At 43.3% G+C, this 21,044-nt stretch overlaps 1 protein-coding gene across 4 annotated transcripts in view; it reads left to right on the top strand.

Moving 5' to 3' along the window:
* Window positions 1–21,044, top strand: part of NRK (Nik related kinase) — a 125,968-nt gene that overhangs the window by 40,266 nt on the left and 64,658 nt on the right. For all 4 annotated transcript variants that reach the window (XM_020813943.3, XM_072981398.2, XM_072981399.2 and 1 more), the window contains exons 3-8: window positions 5,321–5,377; window positions 9,995–10,120; window positions 13,980–14,090; window positions 16,170–16,260; window positions 17,437–17,567; window positions 18,757–18,811. In XM_020813943.3, coding sequence (XP_020669602.3) covers window positions 5,321–5,377; window positions 9,995–10,120; window positions 13,980–14,090; window positions 16,170–16,260; window positions 17,437–17,567; window positions 18,757–18,811 — 571 coding nt within the window. The remainder of the gene's footprint in view (window positions 1–5,320; window positions 5,378–9,994; window positions 10,121–13,979; window positions 14,091–16,169; window positions 16,261–17,436; window positions 17,568–18,756; window positions 18,812–21,044) is intronic.

The raw sequence follows: 21,044 nt of genomic DNA on the forward strand, positions 1-21,044 counted from the left end.
TCCTCACGGGTGCTAAAAATGGTGGTGGAGAACACCGTCGATTTGTATTTTGGTTTATGTATTTTATGTTTATGTTGTAGTTAAAATAAAATGTCATTAAGAGAGAGGTTATCAACACCAGCAGATAACGACAGCATTGCTAGTTGACCATATAAGTGGTCTGCAAAGGTTACACACTCGAGTCAGTGAAATAAGTGATCAATAGAGTCTAAAATTGAACGCTAAGAAAACCATATTTGTGGCGATCAATGAAAAATAAGCCACTCAGAAACAAAAGGCAAACATGGAGCGTGTTGAGGAGTAGACGTACTTTGGAATTTGGATAAAATTGACAGCAGGATTGTAGGCATGTATTGAAAATGAGAATAGAGATATGTAGTTCTTTGAGATAAAGATTTAATACCCCACAAAAACCTAGAACTGGCTTCAAGAATGTGTATTGTATGAAATTGTGTATCTGTTCTGCTGTGCCACAAAGAATGGTAGAGTTTAAAACTATAATAATAATAATAATAATAATAATAATAATAATAATAATAATAATAATAATAATAATAAGAATAAGAAGAAGAAGAAGAAGAAGAAGAAGAAGAAGAAGAAGAAGAAGAAGAAGACGGCGACGGCGACGGCGACGCGACGCGACGCGACGCGACGCGACGGAGGAGGAGGAGGAGGAGGAGGAAGCATGTGAAATGTGGAATTAATTCAGGATGCTCAAAATGTCTTGATCTGAGAAGGTGATCAGAGGATAAATACTAAAGCAAAGGTAAAAAAAAAAGACCATGAAGTTATAAGACACATAAAATACAGAAAACCTGAATACTTTAGCTATGTAACGGGGAACCAAGAATAAATATTCTTATATCTCACTCGCAAAATCAATAGGGAAAAAAAATAAAGAAGACAAAGAACATGATGGCAGAAAAAGCTTGGAAACTGTGAGATGTAGACCGTGCAGCATCCTTGCTCACAGCTAAACCATTCAGAGTTGGAATAGCCATGATTATGTTTAACCTGTGACATCAGAGGAAGAATAACAAGAAGACAGACCGCCAGGGTGTTCGTAGAAGCAGCTGGAAGCTTGTCATGGGTTTCGCTGATAGCTCAGCTTTGAGGCAGGGTTTCCAGAGCACTCTGTGAAAAAAAAACACACACAGTAAAGTAGACCCATAGCACTGCCTAGAAACTTGATAGAAGATGAGGTTGATGGGATATTGGGTCTTCAGTTGCTGTCTTCCAGAAGGACTAGGGTGTAGGGGCTCCAGAGTTTATGCCAGTATCCGAAGTTTGCACGCTTTGGCTGCCAGGGAGCCTCAGATATGTAGATACTGAAGACAGCAGCACGGAAGCCACAGAATGGGAAGGAGCTGCCATGAGAGTTTATAACACTAGTAGGCATCCTTCACTCTCGAGAGACTATGGTATCGTGCTCTGAATAGAGGTCTTGGAAAGAGCATCTAGTGTGGCTGAGAAGGCCTATGCGAGAGTGACAATCCCTTCCACACTGAAGACAAATCCAATCTGTTCCCTGTCCAGCTCCCTGGTTTTGCTGCTTTTGTGACTCCCTCTTTGCCTCGGCCTGCTGGACAAGGGCCTCTTCAAATTGGGAGAGGCCGTGATGCACCGCATGCCTCCAGGCTGAACGCTCAGATGTCAGGGTTTCCCATCTGTTGAGGTCCATTCCTAAAGCCTTCAGATCCCGCTTGCAGATCTCCTTGTATCGCAGTTGTGGTCTCCCTCTGGGGCGCTTTCCCTGCACTAATTCTCCATACAGGAGACCTTTGGAATCCAACCATCAGCCATTCTCACAACATGTCCAACCAACATATAACACTGACCCTTCTTTAACAATCTAAGTGATTAAAACAGAAGGGATTGGCCTTCATCAGAACTATATAAACCCATCAAGTGGTGGAGGGGGAAAAAGCAAGCCGCACTAATTAACTGTCACAGAGTGATGGATTTTTCTAGGCTAACTGTCATGATGGGTGATGTAAATCATTTGCCCTGGTTTAAAAATGGTGTAATCTTTGAGAAATTAGCCATTTAATTGTAACTGCATCCTCTCGGTTTTTTAAAGGGTATTAACTGTTTCTCGTTTTCACTCAGCCCAGTAATTAACTGAAAGTAGCCACAGACCTCTGAACTGGGGGCAAGTCATTTCTCAGTAATTATTCTTATCGGTCTTATTCAAATAGCCTTGTCTGTGACCAACAGATAATGTTTATCTTACAACCATTTTTTCCCAATAAATCAATATTTGTAAGCGAACCATTCTCTTCCCAGAGGAGCACATGTTTCTAGATTAAACCAGGGAGGGCGACCAATAATGTATTACATTCCAGGCAGAAATTGGGGGTTAAACGAGGGTGCCAATTTGTCTGGAAGTGCTTTGTGCTGTACTGTAAAGCTTTCAATGCCTGGAAACATTTGCAGACAATGGCCTTCCATAGAGGAACGAGAGCTGTTAAAGGAAGCAAAGTCGAGGCGACTGACGTCAGCTGGATGCGAGCCAAGATCAGACCTCTTTTAGGATAGCGCTCGTGTTTATGGGATCTGGGGTCAACAACCTAGAAGGAAAGGGGAAGAGGTCTCTGCATAGGCTACTTGGAGTCCATGTGCCCAGATCTGCTCCACACCAGAATGAAGACCTCACAAATCAAGCTCAGCTTTTTTTGGACAATTTCAAGCCCTACTTTTCTTCACTTGGTAATTGTACACTGTGAAGACTCCATTTCTGTAAGCAAGGAAATGCAAACTGCAAGCCAATTGAATGGTGGAGGAACGGCCGTGGATGTGAGAGAGAGAGAGAGAGAGAGAGAGAGATGGTCTCTCTGTTTTGTTTTCATTCCCCCCTTCTTCCCCACCCCCCAGCCTCTAGGCAACAGCCCCCAGCTGCCTCCTAACCAGTCACTGGGTATGGAGTGGGTGCAAGATCTTTAAATGCTAATGGGCACCCCACCTCGATGTTTCCTTCTTGAAAGGATCACGCAACCAGCCTTCTTTCCATGCACTATTTCTATATATTCCTTCTCTCCCTTCCTTCTTTTTCCCTTGATCTTAAGTTAGCCGGGCTGTAGCCGCAAGACTTTGATGACTTTAACAGTGATTATGGCCGTTTCTAAAGAGAAGTGCGTATTCGTCTTTGTCTTCCTTAGTTTCTCCTTCTTTATTCACCCTTGCATTCAGGGTGCTTGAACACCAGGTTGAACACCAAGGACCCATGAGTGTGACGCTCCACCGTGGGCTCCTTGCTTTGCCCCCACAGTGCCCCCAGAAATGAAAAAGCCCTGATTCAACTTCCTTTCCCAAAGACAGCGGCACAAACTGGCTTTGAATGGAAGGTAGGTTGCAAATTAAGCTTAAAGTCTGAGCTCCCCACTTCAGTTCAAACCTCCGATCTCCTCCTCCTCCTTGTGGCCCTTTAACCATATCCTTCAAGTCTTAGGGGCCCTCCGGAACAGTGGGATGGGGGAAGTCCTTTGAAAAGGAGGGACTTGGACAATTGATCTGGGATATCACAATACATCCGAAATGATATGCATTGGGGGAACACGATTTTTAGGGAAGACTTTGAAAATCCTTGCAAGAATCTCTATTCTGTGTTGGCCGCCCAAGCTCTCCTGCTACCTGAGATAGGAAGAGAAGCAGCAATGCTAGGCTATGCCCTCTTTGCTGCAGCCTGCTGGCCTCCCCATCATCTGCTCCTTTGCCTCCCTGCTTTAGAGTGGTCCTAACCGACTAGATAGGCGGGATATAAATCGAATAAATAAATAAATAAATAAATAAAGAAAGAAAGAAAGAAAGAAAGAAAGAAAGAAAGAAAGAAATATTTTTTGATGATGATGCACCAGACTGGCTCTATCCAATCCTTCTAAAGATACACTGTCTGATTTGCATCAGTGGCTGTTCCTTGAAGCAGAGGATGGGCGGGTGGTTGGGTGGCAGGAGATCGCCCGCAAGGAACGGTCATGTGAGTGGGCAAGTGGCGGGGGATGGCATGGGCACAGTGGGAAGGTGTGGCATGGAGGGGATGGGGCTGAGAAGGGTGGGAGAGAGAGAGTTGAAGCAGGGAAGGAAAGGGAACCTCCTGATGGCGCAAGCGGCGTCATTTGTGGCTCCTGGGGTTGGGCCTCCTTAAGACCATCTCCTCCCTCTCCCTGATGACGGGGCCAGCTCTGCTGCTAATGGTTGGAAGTCCTGATCCAATCTTGTTTTCATTCCTGCTCTTTCATATTCTTGTTAGGTGGTGAAACTGGAGACTGAACCCATGGTCTTCTCCAGATGCACTCCAGTTGCTATGCCACAGAACGACAACACGTTTGCCCGCCTGCCACACACACACACACACACACACACACACACACACACACGCACGCACGCACGCACGCACGCACACACACACACACACACACACACACACACACACACACACACACACACCTGTTTGCTGATTGTGTGTTGTGAAGTAGCTTCCGGTTTATGGTTTTCAAGGCATGTTCAAGGAATGGTTTGCCATTATTGCCAGCTCCACAATAAGCTTCTAAGGCTGAGCAAGGATTTGAATCCAGGTCTCCTGTCACTCTATCCACTTCACCACACTGGTTGTCATTTGCTAATTGTTTGTATAGTACTAGAAAACTAGAGGGACGTGGTGGCGCTGTGGGTTAAACCGCAGAAGCCTCTGTGCTGCAAGGTCAGAAGACCAGCCGTCGTAAGATTGAATCTGCATGACAGAGTGACCTCCTGTCGCTTGTCCCAGCTCCTGCCAACCTAGCCATTTGAAAGCATGTAAAAATGTGAGGCGATAAATAGGTACCACCTTGGTGGGAAGGTAACAACATTCCGTGTCTAGTCACGCTGGCCACGTGATCACGGAAACTGTCTTCAGACACGTTGGCTCTACGGCTTGGAGATGGGGATGAGCACCACTCCCTAGGGTCAGACATGACTGGACACGAATGTCAAGGGGAACCTTTACTTACTAGAAAACTGTCTTTCTGTATGGAATATTACGTTTTCTGAAATTCAGAATGTCAGCAGATGTACGTAGGCTTGAAGTCATTGAGATCTCTCTGTCTGCTCCTGTTATCCGTATAATTGAATATTACTGTAGTAATTTAATATTGATTTGCGACAGGTGCTGTCAAAATGGTTTTCGTTCAACTGACCCACTTTAAAAACGAACTTATCATGGAATCGGTTGAAATAGCGGACTATGATTCTACAGTTTTGACACAGGTCACTACTGTGCAAAGTTATGCCACTATTACATGTTTATGTGTACAGTACTTAGAGTGTGTTGTAATCATCATTCTAGGGCCGCCATGTGAAGACTGGGCAGCTAGCAGCAATCAAGATGATGAACGTGACCGAGGTGAGTAAGGAGATTGTTTGACCTTGTTTTGCGGAGGGGGGGGGGGAGTGTTAATTGAGAAATTAACATTAATCAGAGAAGCAGCTGTCATGTTTGCATTATCTGACGTTCACTCCACCAAGAAAATTGGACCCATGGATGGTTCTAAGCAGAAAAGGGGCAGCGTGGATAGTGGTCTCACCAGGTGCATAAGAGCCAAAATATCTGCAATTCAAAGAGAGGATTCTTCATTTGCCTGGAAGGTTTTACTGATGCAGCAGAAAGTTTTCACACACTTTCCAATGTTTTGTAGTTGGACATGGGTTTTATTTATGTTTGGTTGCTGAGACACAAACGTCTGTCTGAGTCACATCATGGCATTGCTACCAGATTTGAGACTTCTTTTATTATTGTGGGCCATCAATCCACATCCAACTCATGGGGGCCCTAATAGGCATGTGAGATATTTAATAAGGGATTTTTATCAGGACCAGCCCTCAGTGAATTACCATGGCCAACAGGAATTTGAACCCAGATCTCCTGAGCCTTGGTATGTTTCCTCTGTGTCCACTGTGTTTCACACTAGCTTCCTAGTGGCAGGCGGCCTGTTACATACAGCCAACTCTTGGCAAATTGAGAAAGACTTCTACCTGTAGATTGTCCACCCTGGAAATAAAGGAAGAGAGGTTTTCAAGGTGTAGACCACGTCAAGTGATATTCTAGTGCAGCAAAGACGAAACTCTCACTGGAGTGGTATCACTTCTCAGATCGAATCCAGGAATGGAGCGCAACATTTGGTGAAGAAACAAACCGGGCCATTGAGGGGCAGGAAGGCTGATCCAAAATGGCGGCCCACTACGCCCGCAGTGCTAGAAATACAGCTCACTCGAAAGAAGAGCCGGGCCAGAAGGCGGTGTCACTGAGGGCGTTGCCTGTACAAGGAACAGATCTGGCAATTTGCTAGTTAGTCATAATACCTATTACAACAGAGGCAGAGAAAACGACCCGTCCCGAGTGTAGAAATGATGGCTTATTTGCAGGAGAAAATCATCTCCTTGCATAAAGACTGTTCTTTGCGCTGTTCTTTCTTCTTCCAACGCAGGGAGGATGGCCGGACGGACCCCTGGTCCCCGTTCTCAATCATGCCTACACAATTGGGGCATGGCAATTGAAGAAGTCTGTTGTATATATTTTCCTGGTCTATAATAATAATGAAGCAACAATACCTCTTCCTGCTTATTTCTGAGTGATTATCTGTTTCCAGAGATAGCAAATGGGAGACTTCCTGTCAGATTTCTGCAGCCCCTGCTGTGTGTTTATGACATCCCTCGTCCCTCTCCTTCAGAGCCAGTTGATCAGCCAAATCTAGGCCAGCGCAGGCTTGTCGGCATCACAGAGGAGCAGAGAAGTCATAAATGCAAATATTGCTTCTCCTCCCCTGTTTTGAAAATGGAGGAGAGGGCAGGGGCAATTTTTAATTTCCCACTTGTAAAGTGAGGCTGCAGTCATTGTTCCAAACTATAAATGTGAGTGGAGTAGAGGAGTGTAGCAAAATGGCTTCCCTAAACAGAGCACTGACCCTTATAGTCCTGTACGGAGTGGCTATCTATATTAAGTTATAGCCTAGGCAAGACTCTGTGTTATAGTTTAATCAACACTCTCCTCCCTTCTTCACTGGAACCTACAGGGGGGCAGACCTCAATGGCAGGTTGGAAAAGTTACTTTTTTAAAACTCCCAGTAGCCATGCTGGCTGGGGCAAACTGGGAGTTGAAGTCCAAAAGAGGAACTCTGCCAAGCTCTTGGTGGACCAGTGACTCGTGCAGGGATACAACAGGCAGCCTCTTTGACAGGAAGGCAACTCTGATAAACTGTGGAGGCCTGAAGAAGTAGAAGGGCTCTCAACAGGCACCGAAAAGTAAAGAAAGACCAGCACCCAGTCTATAAAATGAGTTGGGGGTGTGGAGAAGAACAGTGGTTTCCTCCTTGTTTCATAAGGAAATCATCCACGGTAGTCTAACAAAGTTGACCTGGTGCAAGATGCTGCAGTTCACCCTTGAGTTCAATCGTGAGCAGAATGGGATTTCCTGGCAGATCTCTGTGTGAGCTCTGGGGGCCGGCCCCTCCTTAAGTCCAGCTGGGCGGGAATATTCGTGTATGAATACGAATTCCCCCATCTCTATGTGTGGCAAAAGGTTCTGATTCCAGGATGTCAAGGAGAATTTCCACACTGATGCAGAACAAGGCCTATGATAATCAGCAGCCGTATTTGACAGGTGTGCAAAATGCTGAACCATGTAGTATGTCTATTAAATGAAGTAGTGTCTGGGATGATGCAGCATCCTCACTGAATGGCTGTATGTAAATGTGCATGTGGAGAACTGTGTGGACAGGTGGAGAAGATGTACGGATCTCTTCTGAAGAATGTCATGCTGCTGGTTTGTACTGCCAAAACTTCTGTACATATTGTAAATATACTTGGTGTTGGAAGAAGCTATCTTTGCCTGCATCATTCAACTGGAGTGTCCTGGACTGGGACAAAAACTCTGCTAATTCACACCAACACAGGACTTGGCTTATTTTACAATATTAATATACAATGTTATTTTACAACAACAAACCACTGGCCTTCTACTGGTTTTAAGCGGCTAAAATGAATATCAGTAGTGGATTTCAGAGTGAATTCATTTCCCATGTCGAAATTTCCCGCCACTGAAGTCCACCCACAGGACTTCAGAAAGCAACCCCATCTCAGTGCAGGGACCAAAATCTAAGCATGCCATGCTGCTCATGGGCTGCATTATTGCCTACTCTTTGGTCTCCAGTCTGCTTTGGTTCCACTTTGATTTGGCAGGCATTACTCCATCATTGCTAGATTTATCACTTCTAAAAGCCTTTCTCTCTCTCTCTCTCTCTCTCTCTCTCTCTCCGGCACTCTTATCTTCTACCTCCTTTGCTGTGGGTTCTGAGAACTCTGGCAATGCTCATCAGCTCTGGTTCCCCCCCCTTTTTTTTTGTTAAGCTTTGATCTCACACTGCTTTGTGGTGGGTTGCTGGGCCAGCAGGATGCTGGTGGTGGTCACTATGAGATCATCTCTCCCCCCCTCCCCGTTTGTCAAGAAGAGCCGAGTCAGCGTGGGATGGGCATGGGAACTTTCCCGTCTTGTACCACACCACTTCTGAGAGCCGTTGTGGGTTTCACCAGCATCTCTTCCGCCAGCTGTACTTCCTGTTATCTGGCAAAGTAAAGCAGGCAGGGCCTTCTTGGCAAGATCAAAGACTTTGTTCTTTTCTTTCTCTCCCCCCCTTTTTTTTGGGGTCTGGGGGGGCAGTTTGTCATTAGGCAGCCAGACACAGCACAGTTGGAGACGGTTGTCTCTGTTTGCTTTGGATGTCTTCGATTGCCGTGGATGTAGAAGAAATACTAAGCATCACAATCTAATAAGAAGAACTGTGATGCATTTCAAATATTTTCTAAGTATATAGGACAGATGGTCCAAAATAACCCTATAAGGAAGTCAGTGTCATTAGTTCTGAATGGCAGATGGAGGGCTGAGTCTGAGAGAAGGAGGACAGGATCCTTACCAAATGCAATTCCTAGGCGGAAGAAGCTGTTTAGTTCAAGGGCAGAATATGAGCCTGGCCTCTCAAGGTCAGAAAAGTTATAATTATTTTTAATATAACTCAAGCAAGGTCCAAAGCTAATATCGCTAGATCCATAAAAGAATGGTTTCTTAATTCTGCTTGAACTTCGCTGTGGGGTTCTGGGAATTGTAGTCCAGGAAAAGTAACTTACTCATGTTTTGCTGTCTCACTGGTGCCTTATTTGAGTCCCTGTCATAAAGCACTGATTGTGTTCCTCCAACTTGCATGGAGATTTCCACCCCACACCCCACTCCGAAAAAATGAGTGAAACCTGAAACAGAACCATCAGGAAGTGAAATGAAGTATCACGTGAGCATCTTTCCTTTGAGGTTAAAGGTGTGTGCTTGACAGCTTAAATGTGGCTGAGTTTCAGACTAGTTTCTGAGTGTCAAACCACCTATTTACAGCCAAGAAATTGCTTACGGTAAGCAATGGGAATTGTTGCTGCTTACAAAACCCAAACCAAGACAATATGCTGCATGAGATAAAGATAAACACCCAAAAACAGACAAAGTAGACTCTTGATGGAATCTTCAGAACCAGCAGTGGGACGATCCTCATTCATTCATTCATTCATTCATTCATTCATTCATTCATTCATTCATTCATTCATTCATTCATTCATTCATTTATTTGATTTATACCCCACCCATCTGGTCTAAAAGCCCACTCATCATGCCATGGGAAGCAGGCTAGTTTAAGGGACGTACGACAGGTGGTTTGTCATACAGTATATCACAAAAGTGAGTACACTAGTGTACCTTTTCACTTGACAACACTGAAGAAATGACACTTAGCTACAATGTAAAGCAGTGAGTATACAGCTTGTATAACTGTGTAAATGTGCTCTCCCCTCAAAATAACGCAACACACAGCCATTAATGTCTAAACCGCTGGCAACAAAAGTGAGTACACCCCTGAGAGTACACGCCTTCTTCACCTTGATACTTGTGACCTTCTCTTTTCCCACCCATCCCCACTTTTTCTGTCCAAAGGAAGAGGAGGAAGAAATCAAACTGGAAATCAACATGCTGAAGAAATATTCCCATCACCGCAATATTGCAACTTATTATGGCGCATTTGTAAGGAAAAGTCCTGCAGGTCAGGATGACCAGCTGTGGGTAGGTATCCAGTTCCCTTTTTACTCTTATTGTAACATCCCTATTTGGTTATTCAGTTACTCTCAGTTCCTACTTAGGATTGACTCTGTTCCTTTATCGCTTCTCCAGGTCTCTCTGCTCTGCATTTTGTTCTTGAATTCCGTTTTAACTGTAAGAATTTCTCAGATGATTTCCGGCACGCATGACCATTTGTGGCTCATTGCCTCTTTTTCCTGCCTTAGCCCTATTTGCATCTTTCTTCACTCTGTCGTCCCAGTGTCACCAATATGCTCATGTGTATAATGATTTTGTAGGCATGCTTTTACAGCTAGGGTGTTTTTATGAGACGTTTGGCTGGTGGCTGCCTGTCCTCCTGCACATTTATAAGACAGGATTCTTGATAGAGCTGTATGTCGTGTCCCATCCAATTCATTTTGTGTGTGATGTTTCACATATGTTTCACATGTGTGTGGGGGTGAAACAGGACATAAGAAGACTCTTTATAGGTTTACAGATGCAGTTGCTTGAAGATAGTCTTCTGATGTGCATGATCAAATTGTACATTTGCTTTGGTGATGTAGAGGTGAACGCTAAGACATTAATGGAATGGAAACTACTGAAAGTATAACAAAAAAGTACAGAGACTCACAGAAGAGAAAGCCTTCACATTCCCAGGTACACCACCCCTTTCCCCTTAACTGGCACTTACAGTCTCAATATCTCTGAGCCATTAGTAGTAGAAAGAATACAAATGTTTCATTGCTTACCGTTGTGAACAGCTAACAGCAAACTAACAAATTGACAAGCTTAAAAAAACTTAAGTGAGGGAAACAGAACTCTCAGCAGAGAGGCAGGACTCTCTTTTGAGGCAGGAGGGAAGAATTGGTGAGTGATGGATAGATTGACAGTCACCCCAGCCAGAAAGGTCTCTCCTAGCGAAACCTACTAAAAGCAGCATGCGAGCTTGTACAAGCACCAACAGGAAGTTGTGACAAGTCACGAGCACAAAAGCTAGACTTAAAAATATGAAGCACGGGGTAACGTGAAGGCCAAACAAAAAGGCCCTCGGAGACCAATACTTTCCTTTCTTCTACTGCTCTCAAGAGTTGTCCCAAAGGAGGCTCCTGGTAGACCCTATGGATAAAGTTGACTGGTCTCTGTACACCAGTCTGAGCTCATTGGGGAAAAGGAAAGATATAAATGCACCAAATGAAGTCTAGTATCTGGAAGATGTGGTCTAATATTTAATTGCAAAAGATCATGGCTAAATGCAAAAGTATCTGGAAGATGTACTCTAAGATTTAGTTGAATCAGAACTAAGTGTCCTCTGGAGTCAGTGGCCTTCAGGCCTCTTGAAAGGTTGTAACGTTGTGGTTGTACTGGGAGAGCCTTCATGGTTATCGACCATCTGGAAGCTGACTGATGACCGCTATAACTGTCGTTTTGCACAGTTGTCCATGAAATTAGCAGTTGCGACCAGAGCAAAGAATCTAAGGAGCAAATGTTGTCTGTAGCGTTAGAAAGTGTTTTGGTGATATTAAAAAAAATATTATTATGGGGAAATGGGAAAAAATGGGAGCATTAGCAACTAGTGAAGCATGCACAGACGTGAGTGTGTTTTAATGTTAATATCAAAGACGTGGCTGGCAAATGGGCTGGTGTCCATTGCCAGCTCATTTTCTGTACCTTGTGTTGTATCTCTTTTGTACATGTGACAGAGGTCTCTGAAGCTTTAGAGCGTGCCGCTGTCAACACAAACTGGCTCAGTTCCAATAAACAATCAAAGTTTTCTCGACAGGATCAATAATTTCTTCTGTACGAGAACAGTAATTGAAAACATGAACTTTCCTCTCCTGCTGCTCCTCACCAGGCATCTGTTTTGTAAAGCAAAGCTGGGCTCAGACCATAGTCATGTATTCATCATATGAGAAGTCAAGGAACAGTAGCTAGCACCATCACTCCAGCCTCTAGGTTGGCAAGCAGGATGCTCATAAAACATGCACAGGAAGCTAATGCCCATTCAGTTTACATGTCACAACCAAACCGTATTTTGGCCCTCGGGAACAAGGCTTTCTCTCCGCATGGCTTTCTCTTTCCTCTCCTCCCTTCACGTGTGTTCATTCCTGGCTTCTTGGTATCTAATTGTGGCTCAGTAATAGTTACCCCCCCCAAAAAAAAAAACCCTGTTTACTTCTGAGCCAGAACGAGAAACGTACTTCAAACCTTCATCTCCTGTTCTGGTTTTCACACAAAGTATTGCTCTGTAGTAATAGGGATGTGATGGTGCTGCAGATTAAACCGCAGAAGCCTCTGTGCTGCAAGGTCAGAAGACCTGCAGATGTAAGATCGAATCCACGCAACGGAGTGAGCGCCCGTCACTTGTCCCAGCAAATGCCAACCTAGCAGTTTGAAAGCATGTAAATGTGAGTAGATAAATAGGCACCACCTCGTTGGGAAGGTAACGGCGTTCCGTGTCTAGTCGTGCTGGCCACGTGACCATGGAAACTGTCTTTGGACAAAACGCTGGCTCTATGGCTTGGAGACGGGGATGAGCACCGCACTCTAGAGTCGGGCACAACTGGACTAAATGTCAAGGGGAACCTTTACCTTTACCTATGCTCTGTAGTAACAATACCTTGTCAGTTTGGAGATAATGACATTTTAATCCCAGGCGCTGTGGGAGGGATTCAGATCAAACAAGGAGAAAAGGTTTCTTTTTACAAAGAAGTTAAAAAATGGAGAAGAGGGAGGGAAAACAAAGTGCATCTCTCCCTTGAATGGCATGTGTCCAATATTCAATAAATAAACATTTCAATAAATAAATACTATTCTGCCATTCATCTTCAAGAAGTGGCCTGAGAAAGGGAAGTCGCGGACACACTGAGGCCCTGCTGTTGTTTGTGTGGTAGCTCCGTGTGTGTGTGTGTGTGTGTGTGTGTGTGTGTGTGTGTGTGTGTGTGTGTGTGTGTGTGTGTGTGTGAGAGAGAGAGAGAGAGAGAGAGAGAGAGAATCAACTATTTATGCTTTATACTTATGATTTTGGGAACAAAAGAGTTGTACATGGATTTTGAACTGCATGGGGCCCCGGTTCCCCTAACAGCACTGTTGGAGGGAGACGTGTAGATGGGATTGGAGATAGGAGTGTATGAGCCTGAGATACAGACGAAGAGCAAGTAAATTGTGCCATAGAAATTAATAGCACTTAAAATAATCTTCAAATCTTAGAACAGCAGAGCTGGAAGGGACCCTTTGGATCATCAAGTCCAGCCCCTTTCAAGGAAGCACAGTGGGGAATCGAACCCCCAACCTCTGGTTCCACATCGAGATACCTAAAATCACAGAGCTCTCCAGTAATAGCATCGTAGTTTGGCAGACATCGCTTTTAGTTTGATCTAAAATTTGGAGTTGACCAAATTTTAAGTAGAGCTTGGAAATAGCTTGTTAAAAGCAATACTGTTACTTGTTGAATTTTTGTTTATTTGTTTATTTAGCAGCGAGTACAGCACCCGTGTTAACTTTAGGACAACGGCAATAAGATGTTGATGTGTGTTTGCTGGCTGGCTATTTTAGAAGTTTTTTCCTACTTTAATTTTTTATTTTTTTCAGAAACCTGTCTTACGAAAACTCACTGCTAACAAATGACTAACAAGCAATGCAATGCATACATTTTTAAAAGTTTTTTTTTAAAAAAGAATAACATTATATTTATTCAAAGAAAAGGTAACACATTCACATTCAAATGTCTTCAGGTTTCGATCACAGGTTAATGCTTTTAATGAAATATGTCCCTGCCATCATTTTATAGTAGTTCAGAAGATGTACGTGTTCCTTCCATCTTTGCATTTCGAAATCCATAACTGAGTTTTTAACCACTCCCCAGTTGGTAATGGAATATTGTGGAGCAGGATCCGTGACAGATTTGGTGAAGAAAACAAAAGGCAACTGTTTCAAGGAAGACTGGATCGCATATATATGTAGAGAAGTTCTCAGGGTGAGTGTCGTCTTGATAGAATTTCAGAATGATTAAGTTTGCTTTGATGTGACATGTGAAGGAACACGGGGTAACATACTTCTTGTCTGAATGTCTTCTGCCTAGTTTGGCTGCCCATCTGACTCTTTCCCTACAGATCTCACGCCTGGAGGTGTTGACACCCCAAGAAGCCCAGAAAACCTCAACTAGGAACGGGGCCTTCTCTGCAGTGGCACTCCAACGTGTGGAATGCTCTCCCACAGGAGCTGCAGCCAGACGCCCTCCCTCTGTTTCTTTAAAAAGCTCCTACGAAACAGAGTTGTTTAGGAAAGCTTTTAGAAAGGTTCTCCCTGATTAATTGGGACAGTGGAGGAAGGAGGAGGGGGTGTTCTGGGTGTTCTGCTATTCTTATTTCCGCACCATTTTGGTATTTGTTTATTTTTGAGATGCTTTAGTGGTTTACTGCAATTTTATAATTTATGTTTCTTTTCTTTTTTTCCATCTCTTCTCTTTTTCTTTTCTTTTATTTCTTTCTTTCTTTCTGTCTTTCTTTCTTTCTTTTTCTTTCTTTCTTTCTTTCGTTCTTTCTTTTGGTACATTGCTCAGAATAACAATTTGCTAGATGGGCTCTCTCTCTCTGTGTACATATATAAATTTATATATACATATAAATATCAGCCGATGTCCTGTTCCGTAGTTACATGTGTATGGAATTCCAGCTGATAAGGCTGCTGCAGTGACATAACAAGGTGCATCTTGTGCAAAACCGGGTGGTTGGATTTGCTTTCATGGAAATATAGAACAGGATATTGGCCATTGTACTGATCTAGTTTAATCCCCTTTGCTAGAACGAACATCCTTAAAGCAAGGCTAGAGAGCCATTGACAGGTACATGTGCGCATACATATATAGAGACATATATATGTAGACATAAAATTGCACATGCTAATTAAAGCCCTGACTTATAATGCTTATGTAATCAAAGCAGAACTGCTGAGTAACAAGAAGGTATCAACATGTTGGAGGATGGTCTCAAAATCTGCAGACACATATATTTTTAGTGAAAAAAAGTCCTAAATGGATAACGATATCCTAATCTGTACTTAATCATTGAACACAGGTCTCTGATAATGTTGGGAGTATGGAAGAGAGTTAAAGAGTGAGGAACAATGGAACATTCTAGAAAAAGGCATAGTTGATAGGTGGGAACACTGGATAGTCATGCTCCTCCACACTCTATATTGTAACCTTTCTTTTTCCCACATATAGTAACTAATTAATTGACAAATAATTATTTAGTTCTACAGTGGTGCCTCGCTTGACGACGTTAATTCGTTCCAGCGAAATCGCTGTAGAGCAAAAATGTCTACAAGCGAAATAAAAAAGCCCATTGTAATGCATTGAAAACCGTTCAATGCGTTCCAATGGGCTGAATACCTGCTCATCCAGCGAAGATCCTCCATACGGTGGCCATTTTTGAGTGCCTGTTAATCGAAAAATGCCTCCTAAAAACAGCGGGGAGCCATTTTGAGCAGCCGGTGGCAATTTTGAACCCCCGACGATCAGCTGTTTTGATCATCGTAATGCGAAGAATCGGTTCCCGAAGCAGAGAACCGATCGTCGCAAAGCAAAAAAAACCCCATTAAAACGTTGTTTTGCAATCGCAATTGCAATTGCAAAAACATCATCATGAAGCGGATTCGTTGTTATATGGGGTAATCATTAAGCGGGCCACGACTGTATATGTCTTGTGGTGCTTCTGGTTTATGGTAATCCTAATTTGGGTTTTCAAGGGTGTGTCAAATGTTCAAAGTGGTTTTCCTTTGGCAGCCCCCAGAGAATTTTCAAGGCTGAGTGGACAGCGGAACTCACATCTCTCATGGTTTGGTCCAGCACTCTACTCACTATAACACACTGCCTCTCTTTTTAATTTCAGTGTGTTCCCAGTGACTGAGTCTCCCACCATCATGACCTCTCACATACCCTGGAAAACATATACTGGAAAGCATATAAGTTCATCTCTAGAGATACAAATTCCTTGTTCAAACAGAAGTGGAATAAAAAGACAAGAAAGCTAACATGGTGTGGTTTTTTTTCCAGGGTTTAGCACACTTACACCTCCATCATGTTATCCACCGAGATATTAAAGGTCAGAACGTGCTCCTCACAGAAAATGCCGAAGTGAAGTTAGGTATGTGATCCCTCTGGTATTATGGTGGGATAAATAAAACTTTAATTTTGAAGGGGAAAGGGGGAATTCTTGTTTTGTTTTCAAGTCAGACATGCATCTGTCAAAGCAAACACTGCCTTGGAAGATGCATTCCCTTCTTTGTGAAAGACAAGTAGAGATATGCCTTCCAAAAGGTCACTAGAAAAGTGTGACAGATCTAGAAATGCCTCTTCAAGGAGGACATAAACAAGTCATTGCTCATGGATGATAGAGAACTAGTAATGCCTCTTCCAGGAACATATTAGAAGAGGCATGCCCTCTTAGGTGAGAAAAGATTAAAATGTCTTCCAAGAGATTATTAGCAGAGGCATTCCTCATGAAAGAGAGAACTAAGATTTATTTGTGAAGGCTTTCACAGCCGGGATCTAATGGTTGTTGTGGGTTTTTAAGGGTCTTTGGCCGTGTTCTGAAGGTTGTTCTTCCTAACGTTTCGCCAGTCTTTTTGCATCTTCAGAGGACAGCACTCTGTGCTCTGGTGTAGTTAGTTTGGTGCTCTCTGCTCTGGTGTAGTTGGTGTAGTTGACTCCTAAGCCAACTACACCAGAGCACAGAGTGCTGTCCTTTGAAGAGGCCGGCCACAGAGACTGGTGAAACGTTAGGAAGAACAACCTTCAAAACATGGCCAAAGAGCCCAAAAAACCCACAACAACCAGAACTAAAAGCAGGAAAGTATGCTTTCTGTGTATTGAAGAAGAAAGAATGCCTCTTCTCGGAATGTAACGGTTGCCCATGGAACTGTAAGTGCTGACTTTTAAGCAAAAATCAACAACATTTGTTAGCAATTTTGAAGAATCTGTTGCCTGATTGACTGAGAGCGCATTTTGGAATCTATCAGAAAGATTTTAAGTGATTCACATAATTGCCTTGTCAAGTGAACATTACAGGCCTAATCATCATGACAAGGGTCATCATTATCATCACTACCACCACTACCACCTACTATCATCACTGCTCCAAATGCAGTGTTTCACACATTCAGGCTGCCCCCAAGTATTGACAAAACTAGTGACAGGCCTACGATTGTGACTGATATTATTTTCCCGGGTGGGGGGGGGTGCTGCAACAAATTTCCCCCTTCCCAGAAATGTGTCTGCAAACATCATTCTTTGTTGTTTTGTGCCTGCTTGGGTTTTACAGTGGATTTTGGAGTAAGTGCACAGCTGGACAGGACAATTGGCAGGAGAAACACTTTCATTGGGACTCCCTATTGGATGGCGCCCGAGGTTATTGCTTGTGACGAAAACCCAGAATCAACATATGACTACCGTGTGAGTTCCCCACTTTGTTCTGCTGCTGTTGGCGAATCTGTTACCATTTTCTTCTCCAAACATTTCACCAAAAGGACAGAAAAGGCACTTTACTCTCACTTTCCCCGGCGTCAGATCTACAGACACAAAGATATTCTGTTTTTTTTTCCTTCTCAAAATCAACTGTTATGCTTGACATCACAACTGCTGTCCTTCGCCTCCTGTTCTAGTTCAGACACTTGCTGTGTCTTTCTCACTTTCCTGTCTGTCATAGAGATGGTTCAGAATTTAATTTCAGTTCATCTACCCTTCCACTCCTTCCCCCCAAAACCTAGGAAGATTTGATTGTGGGGAAAGCAAAATGGATAGATTTCTCCTTTCCCTAGGGACAGGTTAGAATTTGACTGTAGGTTTTGGGGTTTGTTTTTTTCCCCCAGAACTTACCCAAATTTGCAAGAGAATGCAAAATAGATAAATTTGCTCACTCCAGTCATTATCATAATCAACTCTTGCCTGGATTGCTGAAATCCATCTTCTCCAGTGGCCATTCATTTTAAATCACTTTCCGCTGCCTTCCTTCTATGTTTTGCCGTCACTTAAAGCTATGGCCTCGGGATGTGGTGGCGCTGTGGGCTAAACCACAGAAGCCTGTGCTGCAGGGTCAGAAGACCAAGCAGTCGTAAGATCGAATCCACGGGACGGAGTGAGTGTCCGTCGCTTGTCCCAGCTCCCGCCAACCTAGCGGTTCAAAAGCATGCAAATGCAAGTAGATAAATAGGGACCACTTCGGTGGGAAGGTAACAGCGTTCCGTGTCTAAGTCGCACTGACCATGTGACCACGGAAGATTGTCTTCGGACAAAACGCTGGCTTTATGGCTTGGAAACGGGGATGAGCACCGCCCCCTAGAGTCGAACACGACTGGACAAAAATTGTCAAGGGGAACCTTTACCTTTTTAAAGCTATGGCCAATGAACAGCATGAAGGAGTGTACTGTCAGTATGTGCTTTAAGGGGAGATAGAAGAAGACAATGAAAAATGTGTTTCAGACAGAGAGAGAGAGAGACTTCTTTCATGTATTTGCAGTATACAGATGAAGTGTAATCAGGGAGCGTACACACAAAGACTACGAGCCTGTGTTGGTTCTTGTCCAACTTAGTGGTTGCTAAGTAGTCCAGACCTGCTTTTAATTTCCTTTTTTATCTCCTCCAGAGTGACTTATGGTCCCTGGGAATCACAGCTATAGAGATGGCTGAAGGAGCTCCTCGTAAGTCGCTCGTGGCTTTTGTTGTTGTTGTTCATAACCTTGTGAGATGTGGAACATTGCCTGAATATGTAGACGAAGAGCCAAATCAATCTTCCGCCTCTGAAGAGGAAGCTCGGTTTATCGTACTACAGGCTCTAGGCAGGTCTATTAGGCTGTGACAAAGAGGAAGGTCTTCTTCATCGTGGCATTGCCCACCATGTAGAATGATCCTTCCATTGCGATTAGATGGGCTCCCAGCATTGGGTCATCTTCATAACAACCAAATGGTTATTTTGTTTGCTCAGGAATTTACCTGATCATTTTCCTGCACGCGAACATTAGTCATCACCCTTGTTTTTCTTACATTAAAAAAACATTATAATTGTTTTCTTTTATTTCTCAATTGACTACATTGTATTTTTGTTTTATTCTAAACTATTTTGGGATATATTTTCTTAAAATGAGAAGCAGCATACAAATATTTTCAAAGGAGTGAATGAAGGGGTGTGCCCTATAATGTATACAGTTGAACATGTAAATGGTTACTAAATAATAGTTGTATTTAATTATAACCAAGGGTTATTAATTTAAAAATATGGGCCACCCTGTTTGCCTAGGCAAGGACCTTTAATGTGTGCATATATTTATGCAACCATGTCCCATTGTCTTTTGAGGTCATAGTATAGAGGAAATCCAGTGGAATATACTTTGCCGTGTCTGTTCCATGACTCCTTTACACACAGCCTCCCTCCTGCCTGCCCTCGCTTCAAAGACTTTGGTTTTCTGTGTCAAAGGACACAGATGGGCAGTCTTACTAAATAACAATACTCCAGTAACTGGAGAAAAATCACTCGAGGATCGGTGGTGCCTTCAGCTTGCCGAGGGAGCGGTGTGCAGGAAAGCAAGTAGCAAGAAAGGAGGGTTGCTTCAGGCATGCATGTGTTCCCCTTGATACCTGTAATATCATGTCAAGACATGAAGGTGTGAGTGGACGGATGCAGATCAGGCACCCTACGTAGAGTGTGCATATCACATCTCATCATCTCGCATGCAAGCTTGCCTTGTACAGTCAGGTCACAGAATTCAGTTCATTGGCATTGAGGGCCATGCACATTGCTCATTGGACCCAAGTGATGCCAAATAAAGGCTTGCATGTGGCTTGAACAGTTTGCACTGGCACGCACGCACCCCTGCAGTGCTAGGATTGTTTGGCCAGGGTGAGATGACCCAGTACTCAACCTAGTTGTGCGACTATTGAACAGGAAAAATCACCCTGGAGACTGATATTAGAAGGAATTTTTTTTAAAAAAAAAGGAAAACAAACACACTGTTTATTATTTTCAGAATTCCATTTAAAGATGGTTTGTTTCTTTGTCCCCCTTATAGGCCACCTAAAGGGTCCGGCATAAATCAGAACTGACTTCGACGGCACATCATTATTTTTTATTATTATCCCCCAATGATAATAAAGAGACTCAAGGCAGCTCACAGTGTTAAGACCAGTAAAATTTAAATCACAGTAAATTACACATTAAAAACCACTAAACTATAATAGTGATTTAAAATCCAATAAATAATTTAAAAAAAAACATTTAAAACTTTAAAAACAAATTTAGCTAAGACCCAGCATCCAGAGGCTCGGTGATGGTTATTAAAATCCTGCCTGTAAAGATGGGTCTTCAAATGTCAGCAGAAGGATAATAGGGAAGGGCCAGCTAATTTCTCAAGGGAGTGCACTCCACATCCTGGGAGCAGCCACAAAGAAGGATAGTGGAGCAGGAAAAAGAACTCTCAACTTAATACAGTAAGTTAAAGCCATATTGCTAACGTCTGTGTCTGTAAGTCTCCTGGCAGGCCTTTCTTCGACTAAAATGGAAGTGCAAGCAGAAACAGGGAGTAAGCTCATGAGGAGAGGAAGGAAGATAGCCTAGGATTATCCATCTGCACGTAGAGCTGGAAAAGGGAAGAACAGGAAGCACACTCAGTGCCATCTAGCTCTCTCTCCATTGCCCCCTCTGGTTCACAATACATCACAAACAGAGACTCTTGTCATGAGTGCAATATTTTTCAGTGGGTTTTATTCCATGTAAATATGCCAGCTGTCAAGCACATGATGTAAGCGGTGCTGAAACCCCAGTACAGTGGGGTCTTGACTTAAGAACGGCTCGAGTTAAGAACATTTTGACTTAAGAACCACTCTCACAGGAAAATATTGACTTGACTTACATACTTAGATTTGAGTTAAGAACTGAAA

This window comes from Pogona vitticeps, chromosome 11, assembly GCF_051106095.1.
Source record: "Pogona vitticeps strain Pit_001003342236 chromosome 11, PviZW2.1, whole genome shotgun sequence".
NCBI classification, from domain to species: Eukaryota; Metazoa; Chordata; class Lepidosauria; order Squamata; family Agamidae; genus Pogona; species Pogona vitticeps.